Consider the following 18,256-nt stretch of genomic DNA (forward strand, 5'->3'; position numbering starts at 1 on the left):
GGGCTCCGCTGGCCTCAGTGCCCACCTGCCGCTTGGCCCGCAAGGGGCTGGAGCGGAGCCCTGGCGCCCAGGTGGCCCCCTCCGCAGCCTTGTCGTGTTGTTTGTTTTTCAGGCGGCTCGGTGCCACGCCTGCAAGCGTCAGGGCAAGCTGCTGGAAACCATCCATTGGCGGGGGCAAATCAAACACTTCTGCAACCAGCAGTGTCTTCTGAGGTTTTATAACCAACAGAACCAGCCCAACCTGGACACCCAGAAAGGGCCTGAAAGCCTGCTGAACAGTGAGTCGCTGGGTGCTTCGGCTAGCTGAGAGCTTCAGGGGTCTGGCTTGAGCGCTAGGGAACGATTCTGCACTGGCCCCGGGGGGTGGGGGGTGGGCGTGGGATGGGACCTGGCGGGGAGCACCCCTTCCCCCTCCATCGCTAACCTCTCTGGTTCTATGACACACAGGGCCAGCCACGAGAAGCCGGCGCTGCCTGTAGCTCCCAGGCTGTTTCCGTGGGTGGCTCCCCTTCTCCAGCGGACAGTTCCGGGTATAGGGGCGGGGCCTGGCCTGGCGTGTGGCTTGCCCATGCCTCTCCCCAGAGTCCAAAAGCTAAGCCAGTGTTGGGCCAGGTCAGTTCTGGGATGGGAGACCCAGAAATATGAGCAGGAAGGGGAGATCCTCCCGTGGCAGGAGAAGTGTCCAAGGCAGGTGCTGGAGGCTGTGGTGTTGCCAGAAGGTCTGCTGCTGGGTACCCAGGTCTGATGCTGGGAACAGGCAAGGAAGCCCAAGGATTCCTCCTCCTCCTCTCCCATTCCAGTCTTCTCTCTCTCTCTCTCTCTCTCTCTCTCTCTCTCTTTTTCTCTTTCTCTCTCACGCTCTCAGCATCGCTTTCTGTCCTTTGGGTTTCTGCTCTCCCCTCCTTCCTCCTGGTGCACCCACCATCCTCTTACGGATCTCCTAGGCAGTGATCCTCTGCCGACATCGGGGCGGCAGATGCCCTGTTGAGAAGAACCAACCTTTCGTTTATTTTCATTTTTATTTTACAGCTGTTGAGAGCGGGATGCTGTGACTGTTGTGTCCAATAGATTACGCATGTTTATCTGAACTCATTAGCCATGAGGGCTAGGAACGTGTTTTGTTTCTGTTTTGAAGGAAAGGTGGGGTTCTTGGATGCTGCATCCACAGTGAATACCAACTTCTGTGTAGGGGGCTTTTGCACTCGCGCAGAATAGCAGAACTCTCATGTGGGTGCTGACTTGCAGAGAGTCCAGCGAGTAAAGGTGGGTCTCCCTTAGAGGCAGGCAAAGGCAGCAACTTGGCAGCGCACAGACAGCACTGTTTTCCTCCCGGTTTTATGTCCTGACTGCACTGCCCTGACTTGCACCCTTCCTCTGGAATATGCCACATCACTCCCCTGCTTGGCTTGTTAATGGATTTGCCTGAGCTTCAGTGGATGGCTCTTGCAGGGGAGGGGGAGGGGGCTCGTCTAGTTCCTTCCCACCCCACGCCGACACTTCTGTGATATTTCACAAATCTGCTAAGACCTGGGCGCCTTGCCACAAACGTACTACTTGAGCCCTGATAAACCCCTCCCTGCCTAGGTCTTTCTGTGGCTTCTCCACCGGCAGACGGGCCAGGCCTTACCTCTCCAGTGGCGAATACTTGCCAGACTCAACCTGGAGGAATGGGAGATAATGAGGAAAGCTCCCCTTTATCCCTTCGGCACCAAGCGAAAGGTGGCCCGCAGGACTGCCTGCCTGCCAGATCTGGGCAGGTGGCGGCAGGGGGAAAAGCAGCTCACTCCCCAAGCCCTTTTTTCTTTCCAGGTCAGACCCCTGAGCCAAAGCCACCCTCCTCTACCACCACCTCGCAGAAAGCAGAGACCAGCACGGTGAGTGGCCTGAGCGGGGATTTCCCACTGTTTGCTGGGGCCCACGCCAGTATGGCAGGTGGTTGGCAATGTGGGACTTGGAGGCTAAGATGGGGGAGGAGGGCAGCATTTGACCCCCGGGGAGCAGGTTGGTCTCTGTCCCTTCCCCATGCCCTGCATTGCTACCGGTAACATAGCCCGGCAGCTTGCAAGGAGTGGGGGCCCGTGAGTGGCCCTGCCAAGACACGAGATGTACAGCAGAATGCCTTGGAGGAGAGAGGGGTGGGTGGGGCACCATCTCCCTCTGGAGTGGCTTCTGATGCACGTATGGATCTGCCCAGGTACCTGCGAAGAACAGCTCTGCCCCGGCAGCCGCCGCCTCTGCTGCTGCATCCCAGCCGTCATCTCAGCCAATCACCCCACGGAAGAACAAAGCCGCCATGTGCAAGCCTCTCATGCAGAACCGAGGGGTCTCATGCAAGATAGAAATGAAGTCCAAAGGCTGTCAGACAGGTGAGGAGGCACAAGGGAGGCCTGGTCCAACACAGCAACCTGCTTGGGAGATGAGTGGTCAGGTGTTCTCTCAAGTGGCTTGGTCCTGGACTGTGTGCAGGGCCTGTAGATGTTAGCACTGCAACCTTAAACTTGGCCCTGTCGCAGATTGACAGCCGATTCGGTTTGCACCCCATGAGCAGCGTATTTGCTGCGCATCTTGGGATTGGAGGACCTTATCCAACACCTTTGGGAGCAAGTGGCATCCCTGTCCTGGAGGGCTGTGGAAGCCAGGCAAGGAGAGGCTCTCCTGATGGTGCATGCTTATCCTTCCCAACAGATGCCGACTGGAAGCCCCAAGTGGTTGTGCTGCCCATTCCTGTGCCCATTTTCGTGCCTGTGCCTATGAACATGTACTGCCAGAAAGTACCTGTGCCTTTCTCCATGCCTGTCCCGGTAAGTGCGGTTCCCTGCGTCTCCCCCACACTGGCCCATTCAAGCTTTTCTGCGCTCCCCCCACCACGTTCACCTCAACCCGCCTTCCCTGCTGCTCGTAGGTGCCTGTGCCAATGTTCCTGCCCACCACGCTGGAGAGCACGGAGAAGATTGTGGAGACCATAGAGGAGCTGAAGGTGAAGATCCCTTCCAACCCTCTGGAAGCCGATATCCTGGCCATGGCTGAGATGATCGCAGAAGCAGAGGAGCTGGACAAAGCCTCTTCGGACCTTTGTGGTAGGTTTCATGATTGCATTTCTCTGGGAGCAGCAGCACCTGCTGCTCCTAGAAGGGTCCCTAGCTCAATGACAGATCATCTACCTTGCATGTTGAAGGTCCCAGGTTCAGCCCCTGCTGGCATCTCCAGGGAGGGTTGGGAATGGCCCTTTCCTGAAACCTCGGAGAGCTGCTGCCAGTCAGAAAAGGCAGTCCTGAGCCAGATGGACCCAATGGCTTGGGCTCCTCCTCCTCCGTCTCTGCTCATTGCAGCAGCCGGTACTACGATGTTGTAGTTAACATGCCCAGGGCTGGGAGCGAGAGAAGCAATGGTTTGCCTAGGCCAACTTCAATGAGTTCAAGGCAGAGGTTTGAAGCAGGGACTTCTTTGTTCACATGCCTGATCCGTTTTCTGTATTCGCAGACCTAGTGAGTAACCAGAGTGCAGAAGGCCTCCTGGAGGACTGCGACCTCTTTGGGCCGGCAAGAGATGACGTGCTCGCCATGGCGGTCAAAATGGCAAATGTCCTGGATGAGCCGGGCCAGGACTTGGAGGCTGACTTTCCCAAAAGTAAGTGCGAAGGCAAACTCAAGATGTTAGGCATTTGCTGGTGCAGGTGGTGGTGGGGATGCAGGACTGGTCTCTCCTCTGTGCTCTGGCAGGCGCCAGAAGGATTGCTTGTGTCATGCTTGTCTCAGATCCTTCCTGGGCACCCCTAGGGCAGTCATGGGGAACCTTCAGGTGTCGCTGAACTGAGCATGACCAACACTGGCTATCTGGCATATGCAGTTATGTAATAGATTGCAAGGGCCCTCAGTTTCATCTCTGACTCCTCAGCTGGGAAGAGTGGCTGGGTAACAGGTGCAGGACCTTCTGAGTGGTGGTTCCACCCTCATTTCCCAATATCCCTTTCTGGGAGGCTCCACCCTGCCCCTTCTCCCTGTTTTCAAAGGGCACTGTGGTCATTGGCCACGCTTGCTGGGGATGATGAGCATTGTAGACTCATAGAATTGTAGAGCTGGAAGGGACCCCAAGCATCCATGACAGATGGCCTTAAAACTTCTTCTTAAAAACCTTAAACTTAAAAACCAGCAACAAGTGGAAGGCTGCAGGTTCCTCACATCTCTCCAGGGGCTCCTGAAAGAGCCCTAGGAAGCCCACTGGAAAGAAGCTAATGCGTGTCCTCACCTGGACTTGGTGAGGATGCAGCACCTCTCGGTTGATCATTGGCTCTCTCTCCCTCTGCTAGGAATGTGGGGTTTGTTCTCTATAGGCTAGGTCCTGGAAGGTTATTGTGTATCTGCTTGGGGGGCAGGGGAGCTCCATAACTGATCCACTCCCATACTGCTTCATTCCCTACCTAGACCCCTTGGACATTAACCCCAGTGTGGATTTTCTCTTTGACTGTGGCCTTGTGGGCCCAGATGACGTCTCTGCTGACCAAGACTTGCCTCGGGCCATGCGCAAGGTGAGTCTGCCCCTCCAGGCTACCCGCTCGCCTCGTTCCATCTAATGTTGGCTGATCAATTGGATTCAGGGTTGAGTGGCCCTGTGATAAGTCTGCCACTCTGGGCTCAGAGCAGCCAGCCCTTCCTTCAGCAGAATGGAACCATTAGTCTCTGAGTCTCTGAGCTCCCCCCACCCTGCCCCAAAGAGAGGTGCCTCTGTGAAGGCTCAACGGCACTTTTTCACCCTGGCTCCATTGGGCCGGCCCTCAATTAAATGTAGTGCAACCACCTCATGGTACACCAATTAAACGAATTTCTACAATTTACCCCAGATTATCTAGTGGGGGACGTGTGAGGGAAAACCTAATGGTTTAGAGCAGGGGTCAGCAAACCTCTTCAGCAGGGGGCCGGTTCACTGTCCCTCAGACCTTGTGGGGGGCCGGACTGTATTTTGAAAAAAATAAAATTGAACGAATTCCTATGTCCCACAAATAACCCAGAGATGCATTTTAAATAAAAGGACACATTCTACTCATGTAAAAACACACTGATTCTTGGACTGTCCGTGGGCCAGATTTAGAAGGTGATTGGGCCGGATCTGGCCCCCGGGCCTTAGTTTGCCTACCCATGATTTAGAGTCTCAGGGAGGAGTTCATCAAACATGAAAAGTTTTATTAAGTTTATGACACAAAGTCGGTCAGGAAATGAGTTCTTTCAGGTAGAATTCAACTTAGTTACTTCAACTATAAGATGTCTCAGGCTTAAACACAGTATTATAGGTACAACTCTTCTTAAATTTCAGTTACTAAACATCAGTTGGCACACTTCAGGTAGATAAATATTCAGGTTTCCAGAAGAGATGGTAAAATGTTCAAATCAAGTGTCTGTAACTTAGACAATACAATACTTTCAACACTACACCACTTCCTTCACAGCTTAATCCTTTGGTTCATGAGCGAATGGCATTTTCCCTCAGTTACCCCCTCTCTTAACGATCCCACACCTGAGATATTATAAATGGTATTACAGACCCAGGGGATCCCCTCTTCCCTTGTCACTGGGTTGGGAGTCTTCTAGGTACTGAACTCTCCCCTTCTGTCTAGACTGACACCCCGGGAATCTGAATTCCCACAGGATCCATCTCTCCTGGCTCAGACTCAGCCCTCCCAGCACACTCCTGTCTGGACACCTTCCCCCAGACCCTCAGCCTGGTCTCCCTATCCCAGCTGCAAGGCTCTGTCCTCTCCCTATGGATAGTCTCCCCAGTGTGTATTATTAATTATTATTATTATTATTTATTTATTTTATGGGCGGCTTCCATCAAATATTAAAATACATTTAAAATATCACAGTATCTCCTTCTTCCCTCAGAACCCCTTCACCCTCTTTCCCAACCTGAAACCTGTCTAACCTTTTCAAACCAATCATATCCCTCCCCCAGAACTCCGACCAATCAGACGCTGTGGCCAGTCAACTGTTTCCTGGCAGGAAAAAAAACCACTTGGTGACTCAAACTGCCAGCAAACAAACTTTTCTGTCATACCTCTTCACACTGCCCCCACAGGGGCCTGTGAAGCACCCCCTGGCTAGCCCCAGGGGCACCTTTCACCTGGAGAGCTCGTAGCCAGGGCTGCTGCTACAAAGAGCTATGAGATGTGAGAAGGCACCAGAGGAAGGGAGGGAAGGAAATAGGGACAGAGGCCAGTGTTGCCTGTGGCACCCCTGACCATCATTCAAGGCACCCCAGGGTGCCATGGCACACAGGTTGAAAACCACTGCACCTAAGGTAAAGGAATCCAAGGGTGTGAGATAGAAATGGTGAACTGTGTGGACTACCCTCCTTCCTCAAGCAAATGTCATGCAAAGCTGATTCTTGCTTCATCTCCCCCCCCCTCACCCCAATTTAATGTGGATGCCCTTCTCCCTTGCTGACAATTGTCTTACAAGTCAGGCCTTCCTTTTCTCCTCCCTTCTTCCCCACCTCCCCCAGGGCCCGAAGCGCCTAGTTCTCTCAGAGAGCTGTTCGCGGGACTCCATGAGCAGCCAGCCCAGCTGTACAGCCCTCAACTACTCCTATGGTGTGAACGCCTGGAAGAGCTGGGTGCAGGCCAAGTACGCTGGTGGCGAGACCAGCAAGGGAGACGAGCTGCGCTTTGGCCGTAAGTCTGCGCCGGGTGGAGGGGCAGTTGCAGTTCTAGGAGGTGGGGATGCTGGAGTCAAGGAGGGAGGGGGGAGGAGGAGGAGGAGGAGGAGGAAGAAGAAGGTGTGCCCCCCCCGGCACTCAGAGTGCGGTTTCTTGGTAGTTCCTCTACCCTCAGAGACTTGAGTTGGGAGGTTGTGGCCTCTAAGTTGTGGAACTCCCCACAGAGGTGCACTCCTGACACCTTTGTTGCACTGCTTATGGCGAATGCCGAAGACGTACCTCTTTGCCCTGGCTTTTGACGCCGGAGGTGCATATTTTTAGGGCTTCCCTTTATTTTTGTGGTTGTAAGTTTGTTTTAGGTTGCTTCTATTAGTTTCGTTTTAGTGCTGTAGCCCACCCTTGATGACGGTGATAATGATGATGATCTCTCTGCTCTGTTGCTGTCCTGCAGCCAAACCCATGCGGATCAAAGAGGACATTCTGGCCTGCACAGCGGCAGAACTAAATTACGGCCTGGCCCAGTTTGTGAAGGAGATCACTCGGCCTAATGGCGAGCGCTATGAGCCTGACAGCATCTATTACCTCTGCCTTGGCATACAGCAGGTAAGGAGACTCCCCCCCCCCACCCCCTCCCAAATCTTACCTTCTTTCCACATGCCCAGGAGCAATTGTGCCAGCATCCTGCTGCTGAAACACCTGTTGGCTGGCAAGATAGCTTTCTCTGGGACTGACGCATAGAACCGTTACTTGCTTTTAAAAGAGGATTGTGCATATTCATAGATAAGGCTATTGTGTAGGAGGCCATGATGCTTTTGAATACCTGTTGCTGGAAACCACAGGAGGGGAGAGTGCTTGAATGGGAGAAATTCATGGCGGAGAGAGCTAATGGTGGCTACCTTCATAGCTGGAGTAGAGATGTGAAGGCCCAGAAAAAAACCGGAAAAATTCGGGGGGGGGGGGGTTTCCTGAAGCCTTTTTAGTTTTTTTCCGAAAAATTGAAAAAATAAAAAATAGATTGTGGAATGTTTTATTTTAACATGATGGATAAAACATTTTAAGATAAGGGGTTCAAGGGGTTCAAATATTTTATAAATCATTTCTAAAAAAATATGTATGGTATCAGATTATTCTAATTTCTGTGAGGACAAGCAAGTCCTAGGTTACAAACTGAACTCTCCTATGCAAGAACAAGAGACATTTCTTCCTTTAGGAGGTGCTGTTGTCACCAGAAAAGAAAAATGTTTCAGTTTTGTTTTTGCATGTGTGTGGTGTGCATTGGTTCTGTTCCTCTTCGCTAGGCCTCAAAGCACTGAAAGAAAATATAGAGCAAAAAAAGGGCCTGAAAGTATATAATTAATTACAGCTCAGAAAATTATTCCGATTAAATTTCATGCCTGTTCTTTGAAACTTAGTCCCACTTCCTTCTTTTTTATGAGAATGTTTTTTTAAATACTGTGGAGAGGAAATATAATTGTTACTTCTGGATTTTTAGAAATTGTTTTGTGGACTTTTTTTTGTTCCACATAAACTAGTAAACAGTTCAGGAGATTGTTGCTCCATTTGTTACAAATACAAATATATGTTATTTTAAAAGTAAATTCTGTTTGTAATAATTGTTTGGATACACTATATTTTTAATATGCTAGTTGTGATAACTTTTTGCCCATTAAAATTGTCCATAGTTATATTTTATGTTTCTAAAGTAACAGAATGACTTTCAATCTGGAAAAGAAAAAAGAAGTGCTAATGTAGCATTTTAAAAAAAAATTTCCAAAATTTTCCGTTTTCCCTTCGGAAAAAATGGGGTTTTTCCCTGAGCTTCAAAATTTCTGGAAATTTTACATCTCTAAGCTGGAGACAGGAATGCTTCTGAATACCAGCTGCTGGAAACCACAGGGGAGAGGGCTCCTGTGCTCTAACCCTGCTTCATGGCTTCCCACAGGCATCTGGTTGGCCACTGTGAGAACAGGATGACATTGGCCTGATCCAGCAGGCTCTTACTAGGTTCACATGTTCTTGCCAGCCTAGCAAGTGTTCTGTATGGAGATGGGGGGAGGTAACGAGAGTGTGCATGGGAGAGAGCAGGTTTCGCAGTTTCCTACTTGACTTTGTGCTTCCCATCTCCCCCTTTCAGTACCTGCTGGAGAACAACCGCATGGTGAACATCTTCACGGACCTCTACTACCTGACGTTTGTGCAGGAGCTCAATAGGTTGCTCAGCGGCTGGCAGCCCACCATCCTGCCCAACAGTACGTGCCTTGAGGGGGCCAGAGGGAGGGAAAGAAGAGAGGTGTTTCCCTCTTTCCTCGGCATCCTGGGAGAAGTTTCCGGATTCTGGGAAAGGGATATATATCGGGCTGTCCAATTTTCAGCGGGTAGCACTAGAGCAGGGAATGGACTCTTGCCTTCCTTCTTCACTTAGGGGCTTTTCTTGGGACACCCTCCCAGGCACCTAATGGATCTTTTGAGGCTCTGATCTGGACTTAATGCTCGTAGTCACTGTCAAGCAAAAGGGTCAAGTTCAGAGGCTTCCAAGTCAGGCTTTGGGCATTTATTTCTTGGTGTCGTTCCCCCCAACAATCACAGTTTGTGGAAGCAGGTTTAATACTATTTGTTTATTACCCACCCTTCACCCCAAGGACCTGGGGTGGGTTACAACATTGAAGAACAACATTGAAAGCAACTTGTAACCATAAACGTTAGGTAGGTCCTAAAACCACGTGTCAGAAGCCCAGGGTAAAGAGGTGTCCCTTAAGCATTCTCCAAAAGCTGTATGATGAAGGCACCAGATGCACCTCTGTGGGGAGGGAGTTCCACAGGCCACCACCCCTTAAGCCTCTAAGGGTGGAGGACCTTCTCTGCCCAGCTTAGCACCCAAGAGGGTCTGTGGTGCTTTGTGCATAGTATATTGACAGCTCTTGGTCATTTCAGTGAACTACTCATCAGTCTGTTTTTTATAGCCATACCAGGAAGCAGGGCTGTTTTTCACCCTCTTGTCTTCATTCTTAATTTTGGCTCAAGAAGGCGATGGCGGAACTAGGGTTTGAACTCCAGCCCAATCTTTTTGGTATAGCTGCCGAGCCAGCCCTTGCCAACTTGTTGCTCTCCAGATATTTTGGACTAGCTGGTGAGAGTTCCCAAACACTTGGAGGTCAACAGCTTAGGGAAGGAAAGAGTTCAAAAATTATTAGACCAGGCGTTGGGAACCTTTAGCCCTCCAGATGCTGCTGAACTACAACTCCCATCACCACTAACCATTGGCGGATGGGAGTTGTAGTCCGGAGACCAAAGGTTCCCCATGCTTCCATGGGGCCAAGGAAGGAGAGCAAAGAAAGAATGCAGCAAACTTATGGAAAGATGAGGAATGGTTGAGGAAGTTGGTGGTCTTTAGCCTGGAGAAGAGAAGACCAAGGGGGAGATAAGATAGCCATCTTCAAATAACGGAAGGGCTGCCACACGGAAGTTGGAGCAAACTTGTTTTCTCCTGCTCTGGAGGGTAGGACCTGAACCAATGGGTTCACGTTACAAGAAAGGGGATTCCGACTAAACATCAGGAAGAAACTTTGGGCACTAAGAGCTGCTTGACAGTGGAATGGACAGCCTCAGAAGGTGATGATGGCATCTCCTTCATTGGAACAGAGTTGGTGTGGTCATCTGTCATGGATTATTTAGCTGTGATTCCTGCATTGGAGGGGGTTGGACTACATGGTGCCTTGGGAGCCCCTCAGTACTATGGTTCTATTCAAGTTAAACAAAGATGATATGGAAGCCATAAGCCAATTTCCTCCAAACTGGTGCCATGTCTTGTTGTTTTAGACTCCCCCCAGCCTGTGTTGGCTAGGGCTGATTAGAGTTGGAGTCTGAAACATCTAGGGGGTCCAGGTTGGGGAGGTTCATGCATGTAGTGCAGAAAAAGAGCTAGAAAATATGCTAAAATGAATATATGTATATAACAAACACTTCCCCTCTCCAAAGTAACAATAGTGTGCACAGCTGAAAATGAGCAACTGAGTTTATTATACCAAGGCCAGTTCTAATGCGTCAGACCTGAGAAAAGGAGGGGGTCCCATGGCAACAGGCTACTTAGGTTTCCTGGTATTGCACAAGTTGCAGCTTTCCTAGCCTCTTAGTGCAGCGCTCCTAAACCTGATGCTTTCTAGATATTTTAATTAAAATATATGTATATATAAATAAGCCACACCTTCATACTGAACACCACAAGGCAATATGCAGCTTAAAAGCGCAGCAGTGTGATAATTTTTTTTTTAAGAATGTCAGACATATCAATGAAAGCTCATGGTAAAGAATGTCAGGTTTGAAAGGCCCATCTGAGTAAAACAGTTTGCAAAAGCAATGGTTTCAGGGTACAAGGAAGGAATTTCTGACTAAACACCAGGAAGAACTGTCTGATAGCAAGAGGTGTTTGACATGGAATGGTCTCCCTCAGGAGGCTGTGAACCTTCCTTGGAGGCTTTTAAGCAGAGGTTGGATGGCCACCTGTCATGGATGCTTTAGCTGACATTCCTGCATTGCAGGGGGCTGGGCTGGATGACCTTCAGTGTCCCTTCTAGTTCTGCAATTCTATGATGCCTAAAAGTTGAGCTTGGATGACTCTTGCCAAACCTCTGTTTGCAAGGAGTTCCACAGGGCAGGTCTGAAGGTGAGAGCCAACAGAACCTCAGGAGCATGTTGGACCACCCAGAGTTTCCCATCAGAAGGCTTAAGTGATCCAGGTGGGGCATAAGAAATGAGGGGCCCCATAAAACCCAATCGACTTGATTCTACAGCTCCCATGAGCCCTAGGCAATGCAGCAAAGCACAGTTCCTGGCTCCAGAAGGGACGCTGCCACAGCCCTTGGAGGGCTCCTAGCCCCTCAAAGCCAACCTGCTTACCCTTGCCCTGCTAGCATGTTGTTTGGCTCTGTCTGTTGCCTTGTGGCTCACTATGACTGTGACAGTGGTGGCTTGTCCTTTTGCAGACGCCGTCTTCTCCCGCGTGGAAGAGGAGCACCTCTGGGAGTGCAAGCAGCTGGGCGTCTACTCCCCCTTCGTGCTCCTCAACACACTCATGTTCTTCAACACCAAGTTCTTTGGGCTCCAGACAGCTGAGGAGCACATGCAGCTCTCCTTCACCAACGTCGTGCGCCAGTCGCGCAAGTGCACCACAGCACGGGGCACCACCAAGGTTGTGAGCATCCGCTACTATGCTCCTGTGCGGCATCGGAAGGGGAGAGGTAGGGAATGCTTTCCACCCACGTCCATTTGCTTCCCATCCGTTTTGGGGATGCCCCTGTCCTGACTGCACCTCCACACTCTCCTTGCAGATGGCGGCCTGGGCAAGCGGAAGCGAGAGGAGGAAGCGCCCGTCTTGGAGCAGCGAGAGAACCGCATGAACCCTCTGCGCTGCCCGGTCAAGTTCTACGAGTTCTATCTCTCCAAATGGTGAGAGCCTTTTGCAGCAGCTGACGGCCAGAGGCTGCAAGGCTTCTGAGTGCCAGCTGCTGGGAAACCGCAGGAGGGGGGGTGAGGTGGCTCTTGTGCTGAGGCCTTGCTTGCAGGCTTTTTGTTAGGTCATCTGGTTGGCCACTGTGAGAACAGAGGGCCCTTGGCCCATTCCGGCAACAAGGCCCATTTGACATTCTGCTGGTTCCTGAACGTTAGTTGGCTGGGCTCATGGGTCCCCAGTATGATGGCAGTATGCCATGGACCCCTGCAGAGGCTTTCCCTGGTGCTTGGAGGGTCCTCCCTGACCCCAGTTTTCCCCTGTGGATATTAAGCTTGGGGAGGTTGACTGCTGCTCACTCCTCCAAAACTTGGCACCCTCCAGAAAGATTGCACCATCCTCCCCCGCCCAAAAAAGACACCCATTAGGCTTGAGAAAAAGAAGAAGCCCCCTTTGGAAGCCTAAACACATTGGTGGGAATGAAACTCCTAGTGGTGCAGCAGTAAAGCTGCTAGCGCATTTGCAAAGCTAAGCAGGGTCTGGTATGGTTTCAAATGGGATGGGGGACTGTGTTGAGAATTCTGCACTGTAGGGCATTGAGCTAGATGGTCCTCAGGGTCCCTTCCAACTCTACAATGCCACGTTTCTGTGGGCGCAGGGTCACAGAGCACACGATTGCAGCTTGTGCATGGTGGTGCTCATGACAGTTTCTTTGCATTGCCTCAGTACTTGCAGGACCCAGAAACCTTGGCAAACACCCCCCCCCCCCCGTTTTGCTGTTAGGTAGATGCTGATGGCAGGGGGAGACTAGTGCCGTTGCTGCCAGCTGTGGTGGTAGTCATACGCAGTGGTGTTTTACCCATTCGTTTTTTTAAACGGGCATCAAGGGCGGTGGCAGGATGCAGCAGGCATTGAGGCAGCCATCGTGAAAACGGAGCGGATGGTGTTGAAAGGTTTTGGCCAGAGCAGAAAGCCGCTGCTCTGCAGTCCTTGCTCCTCAGAGCCACTTGGGGTCCCGTCTCTTGGTTCAGGGGTTATGTGCTGAACCTGAAGAGTGGGCAGTGGGGGACTGGGGAAGGGTGGGGTTCCCGCCTTAGCCAGGAGCCCCTTCTCTGTCCTCATTGCTCATCTCCTCTTGCCTTCCTTCCGGCTGCAGCCCCGAAAGCCTGCGAAACCGCAATGACGTCTTCTACCTGCAGCCTGAGCGGTCGTGCATCGCCGAGTCGCCGCTGTGGTACTCCGTCATCCCCATGGACAAAAGCATGCTCGAGAGCATGCTCAACCGCGTCCTGGCTGTGCGCGAGATCTACGAGGAGCACAGCCGCGGAGGCGGAGGTGGCCTGGACGACGACATGGACTGAGCAGGTGGCGCCGGTCTTGCCAGAGGGAGATTGGGGGCCCCCAGCACTACTCCAGCCAGCTAGTGGGTGACTGTGGGGTGTGTGTGGCTTGCTGCCCCTTTCCTGCCTGGGTTGGCGGGCATGTAGGGCTGTAGACACTCCCCACTAGGTGATCACTTTCCCTCTGCCAAGGAGCCACCCCCCACCCTCCCCTCTCCTCCCGCGCTGCCTAGGAGTGCCTGCTTGCCTGCCCCTTTCTCCTTGCTATGTGTTGGCTTGGGGAGAGTGTCACAGGTAGGCTCTTCGTCTGGGGAGGGAAGGGTGCAGGGCCTGTCTTCACTATTGCAGGAGAGCTGGGCTCTGGGGGTGCAGACCCTGTGCCTGGTTGTGCTAATTGGGGTGGGGTGAATGGGTTGGCTCCTTGCCGTGCACGTTCTCTTGCATGGAGGGGGGGGGGTTACAGTTCTCCACTCGCCCAGTAGATGGCAGTCCTCCCTCCCTCCCCACACCCATCCCCAACGGTTGAACACACTGTTCTCTGTTCTCTCTCGTATTGTGGGAGACTAGGCCCTAACGTTGCACCCTGAGCCTCCTTCTCCCCTGCTTCCTCAATGCTAGCTTGGCCGCCCACCCCACCACGCCCACTGCCCCATGAGGCGGAGGCTGCTCAGCACCCCACCAACCGTTTCCTCGCCCATCTGTGTGTGTTGCGTTGAACTCTGAGCTATGGCTGGTGCTGGTGCTGGTGCTGTCTGTTGAGCCTGTATATATTGTTCTGGCCCAGCCCCTGTCTGTGTCCTTGTTGCCAGTGAGCCAGTCCGCGGGTCTTGTCGTCGTAGTGATGCCCAGGGCATTAGGACCCGCCCTCCCCGCGTCTCTCTGGAAACCATTCATTTCAAATAAAGGCACAAAAACTTGGCCGACTTGTCTCTCTTCATCTCTTATTCCAGGGTTGTGGTCCTTGTCTCTGTGCCCCCAAAATGTGGTGGTGCACCAGAATGGGGTTGGAGGCCCCACGTCCCAGTGAGGTAGTTTCCACTGGTGGGTGTGCATGTGGCAGCCAGCACGCCTTACCAACTTTTATACGCCCAGGGGAAGATCTCCACCCCCTTCCCTGACTTGGCTGCTGTGGGTCCCCATTGCATCAGCTCTCTGCTCCGACTGAGCCAGCCTCGAAGCAAGCTCTTTCCATTTCCTGGCCACTAAGGGGCAGCAGGCACCAAGAGAATTTTCCAAAGCGACTGGCCATTGTCCACATGCCCAGTGCTCTTGTCTGCTTGTGGCTTTGCAGCAGCTGCTACCAGAAGGAGAGGGGAAGTGGCTGAAGTCTCTGCTTCAAGCATTAGGGGCTGATGCCTAGGAGAAGAGGGTCTCGAGACTTAGGACCAGCCTGGGGCGCTCCCTCAAGAGTCCCCCTTCTTCATTGGAAAGGGAGCTGTGAAGTCTCTGCTGCTTCTCCTAGTGTGGGAGAGTTTCTCTCTGATGAAAGGGCAGGCTTGGGAGGCAAAGGAGAGAAGTCTGAGGCTTCTTAATTCCTAAGAAGGTACAGGCTACCTTTCCTCCAGCCCAGGAATTCCCTCTCTTTCTCTGGTCAGGCACTGGGGTAGGGATTTCAACTTGGTGGTGCATCTAATGCCCATGGGAATGCTTGGGTCTTGCTATCCAGTGCGAGGTTAGCAAAGTCCCATGGCTAAACAGCCAGGTCACTAGACCTCCACTTGTTGCTTGATTTGCTGGACTTGCTCCCTCGTTTCTGCCCTCCGCCCCAAGCGGGGCTCTCGCTCGCTCCTTCCATCTGTGGACTAGCTTTCTCTGCAGGCTGCAGAGAGGGACTGCTGGGAGGCGTAGCACTGGGGCAGTGAAGCAGGTGGTGGCGGCGGCTGTGGCTGGCAGGCTCTCCTTCCAGATGCCCTTCTGGGCTGAGTTTGGGCTCATGACCTTGCCTGCACTTAGTGGTGGCCACGTGGTACATCTCCACCATGTTGAGCAGGAGGGAGAGGCAGGCGACGGCCAGCATGAAGAGGATGAAGATGGTTTTCTCAGTGGGCCGGGAGATGTAGCAGTTGACCGTGTTGGGGCAGGGCCAGCGGCTGCAGGTGTAGAGGGGCTTCAACTCAAAGCCATACAGCACATACTGGCCCAGGATGAAGCCCACCTCAAAGAGAGCCTTGAAGACAACATTGCAGAAGTACGTTCGCAAGATGGCTCCTTGCAGGCGGATCTTTCCGCAGGCGTCCCGCACAGGGGCTGTGCCAGGCCTGGGCTGAGCTGCTGGGCTGCTGCTGACCTCCACCTGAACCCCTGGGGAGGCCCCCAGCTCTTTCTCCTCCATGCGCACCAAGTGCAGTATGTGGCCCAGGTAGATGAGGCTGGGCGTGGAGACGAAGATGATCTGCAGCACCCAGAAGCGGATGTGGGAGATGGGGAAGGTCTGGTCGTAGCAGACACTCTGGCAGCCGGGCTGCTTGGTGTCGCAGGAGAAGTTGGACTGCTCATCCCCCCACACCTTCTCCGCTGCTGCCCCTAGGACAAGGATGCGGAAGATGAAGAGGACAGTGAGCCAGACTTTGCCTACCACCGTGGAGTGTTCCTGTGCACTCTCCAGCAGCCTCCCAAGCAGGTGCCAGTCGCCCATGGGTGCAAGGCGGCCTTGCCCTGCAAGAAAGGGAGGTTCAGACCATTGGGGTGGGGTGCTGGCACTGCTGCCTCTCTTCCCCTCCCTGCCAACAGGGAGGGAGGAGGGGCAGGGCCTACCTGTGCCAAGCAGGCTGCCCTTTGATGTATAAGGAGACATTGTGCTTTTGTTCTCGGGGTAGGGCCCATTGTGTGCGTGTCCCTTCAAAAGCCAGGCATTTAACCGGATAAATAGCTTAGCGCCCAGGAGTGGAGCTGAGCACCTGTTGCCTGCAAGGACAAGCCTTTGCCCCAAAGCACAGTTCTTTCCCTCAGATCTGGGCACGGCTGGGAGATGGCCAAGATCCCCCTTCTCCCGCTCCAGCCCTATGGAAGGGCCATGGCTTCGGGGGCAGAGCACCTGCTTGGCATGCAGAAGGCATGCAGTTTCAATCCCCGACATCTCCAGGTATGCCCCCTGCCCCTAACCCTGGAGAGCTGCTGCAGTGTGGACAATACTGACCTAAATGGAGTGGTGGTCCGACTTGGTTTATATGCAAGCTTCCTATGCCACACACCACCCCCAGCACCACCTGTGAAAAATAAGTAAATAGTGGACCAAGATTACTATCGGCCCAAGCTGAGGTTGTGCCCAAAGCAGCAAGTTCATAGAGCCAAGGTGGCTGCTGGGGGTGGGGTGGTAAGCCCTCCCAAAGTCAGACTCCACCCAGGTGCAGCAACACTCACCCTGTCTGCGTTCGGAGGCCTTGGCATCAAAACACTTCACATCCTGGCCAGCATCCCAGGTGTTGTCAGCTCCCTTGGGTGTCAGCAGCTCCTCCTTCGAGCCACCTCTGAGCGCTTGTCCGGCTGTCTCTTCCGCCGGTGACCACAATGGAGCAACAATCTCTTCCTGGTGTCTCTCCTCCCTGGGCTGGGGCTTTGTTGCCATTGGGGCTTTGCTGCTCATTGGCTGTTTCCATGACTGACCTCTGCAGCATCCACTGGGGGGTCACTTCCAACACTCTTATTTTTGGACAGCACACTTGGTTAATTATAGCCCCTCCTGCAGGGCGAGTGTGAAGGGTGAGTGGGGTTATATTTAGGCAGGAGCTCTCTGGCGAGAGGGACCTTGGAATGACCTGCGGACGAGAGAGGCTGTGCTCTGGGATGGTCGTTCTGCTTCCTCTAGCCGGTCACCACCTCATCGCCCACGGAAGCCACAGCATTCCTCCCTCTTGTGTTTGTAGCAATGGTGGGGAGAAAGTCAACAAAGAGAAATGGGAACATTCCCCCCCCCCCCGGCACGTGTTACTAAAACTCAGGACCACACGGTGAAACTGAATGTTGGAAACCTTAACAGGCAAAAGAAAGGACTTATTTATGGTGTTCCCACCTGGTGATGGCTACCCACCTGGGTGGCTTTAGAAGATTAGACAAAATCATGGAGAACAAGGCTGTTGGTGGTCACTGACCCCGATTCCTGTGTTCTCCCTCCGCTTTGGAGGCAGTAAACGAAAACCAGTTGCTGGGAATCCCAAGCAGAGAGAATTGTGTTGTGCTCATTTCCCAAGTGTGGGTTTCCAAGAGACATCGCCTTGGCCACCCTTGAGAACAGGATGGTGGACTAGATGGCCCCCTTTGGCCTGATCCAGGAACCAGCATCTTCTTACATTCTGAATGTGACATTTTGGGGGATGCAGTACCTCTTGTGCAGCTTCTTGCAACAAGCCAGTATGCTCCCACCTCAAGAGAGCTGCTTCAACAGGTTACCAACCTCCTTGCCCACATCCCAGTCCAGTGGTCACTGGAGCAGGTGGTATGCAGTGGCTTATGTTGGGGAGGGGGAATAAAATTATTATTATTATTATTATTATTATTATTATTATTATTATTATTATTATTAATTTGTATCTTGTGTACTTGCACAGTGCATTTTTCTGTGCCGTGTACAAGCTAGTGTGTTGTGTGGTTTGAGTGCTGCACTAAGACATTGGGAGGCCAGGGTTTGAATCCCCTCTGAAGCTCCCTAGGCGACACTGAACCACTCACGGCCTCTCAACCCTAGTCCACCTCACAGGGTTGTTGTGGGGATTAATTGAGGAGGGGGGTAACCATGTCCTTGAGCTCCCTGAAGGAAAGGTGAGATGTAAATGCAATGCAATGCAACCAATCAATAAAACCACTCAGTGTATATCGGGGACCACTTGAG

General features: G+C 52.6%; 2 protein-coding genes across 6 annotated transcripts in view; one reads left to right on the plus strand and one right to left on the minus strand.

Annotated features, from left to right (window-relative positions):
• ZMYM3 (zinc finger MYM-type containing 3) overlaps nt 1–14,348 on the plus strand; it is a 30,626-nt gene extending 16,278 nt beyond the window's left edge. For 3 of the 5 annotated variants that reach the window (XM_033137847.1, XM_033137845.1, XM_033137846.1), the window contains exons 13-25: nt 113–278; nt 1,810–1,874; nt 2,195–2,366; nt 2,686–2,801; nt 2,903–3,077; nt 3,481–3,627; nt 4,422–4,525; nt 6,496–6,664; nt 7,100–7,251; nt 8,783–8,897; nt 11,628–11,882; nt 11,973–12,090; nt 13,248–13,452. In XM_033137847.1, coding sequence (XP_032993738.1) covers nt 113–278; nt 1,810–1,874; nt 2,195–2,366; nt 2,686–2,801; nt 2,903–3,077; nt 3,481–3,627; nt 4,422–4,525; nt 6,496–6,664; nt 7,100–7,251; nt 8,783–8,897; nt 11,628–11,882; nt 11,973–12,090; nt 13,248–13,452 — 1,959 coding nt within the window. Of the gene's footprint in view, nt 1–112; nt 279–1,809; nt 1,875–2,194; nt 2,367–2,685; nt 2,802–2,902; nt 3,078–3,480; nt 3,628–4,421; nt 4,526–6,495; nt 6,665–7,099; nt 7,252–8,782; nt 8,898–11,627; nt 11,883–11,972; nt 12,091–13,247 lie in introns of all 5 variants that reach the window. The other 2 variants (XM_033137848.1, XM_033137849.1) reach the window with 2 other exon arrangements.
• LOC117040221 (gap junction alpha-3 protein-like) lies at nt 14,207–16,331 on the minus strand. Its single transcript, XM_033137850.1, has one exon. It carries the CDS (start codon nt 16,223–16,225, stop codon nt 15,122–15,124), a length of 1,104 nt encoding a protein of 367 aa, XP_032993741.1. The 5' UTR covers nt 16,226–16,331; the 3' UTR covers nt 14,207–15,121.
• Nucleotides 16,332–18,256: the final 1,925 nt, after the last annotated feature.

The sequence above is a fragment of the Lacerta agilis genome, chromosome Z (assembly GCF_009819535.1).
Source record: "Lacerta agilis isolate rLacAgi1 chromosome Z, rLacAgi1.pri, whole genome shotgun sequence".
Classification (NCBI taxonomy): Eukaryota; Metazoa; Chordata; class Lepidosauria; order Squamata; family Lacertidae; genus Lacerta; species Lacerta agilis.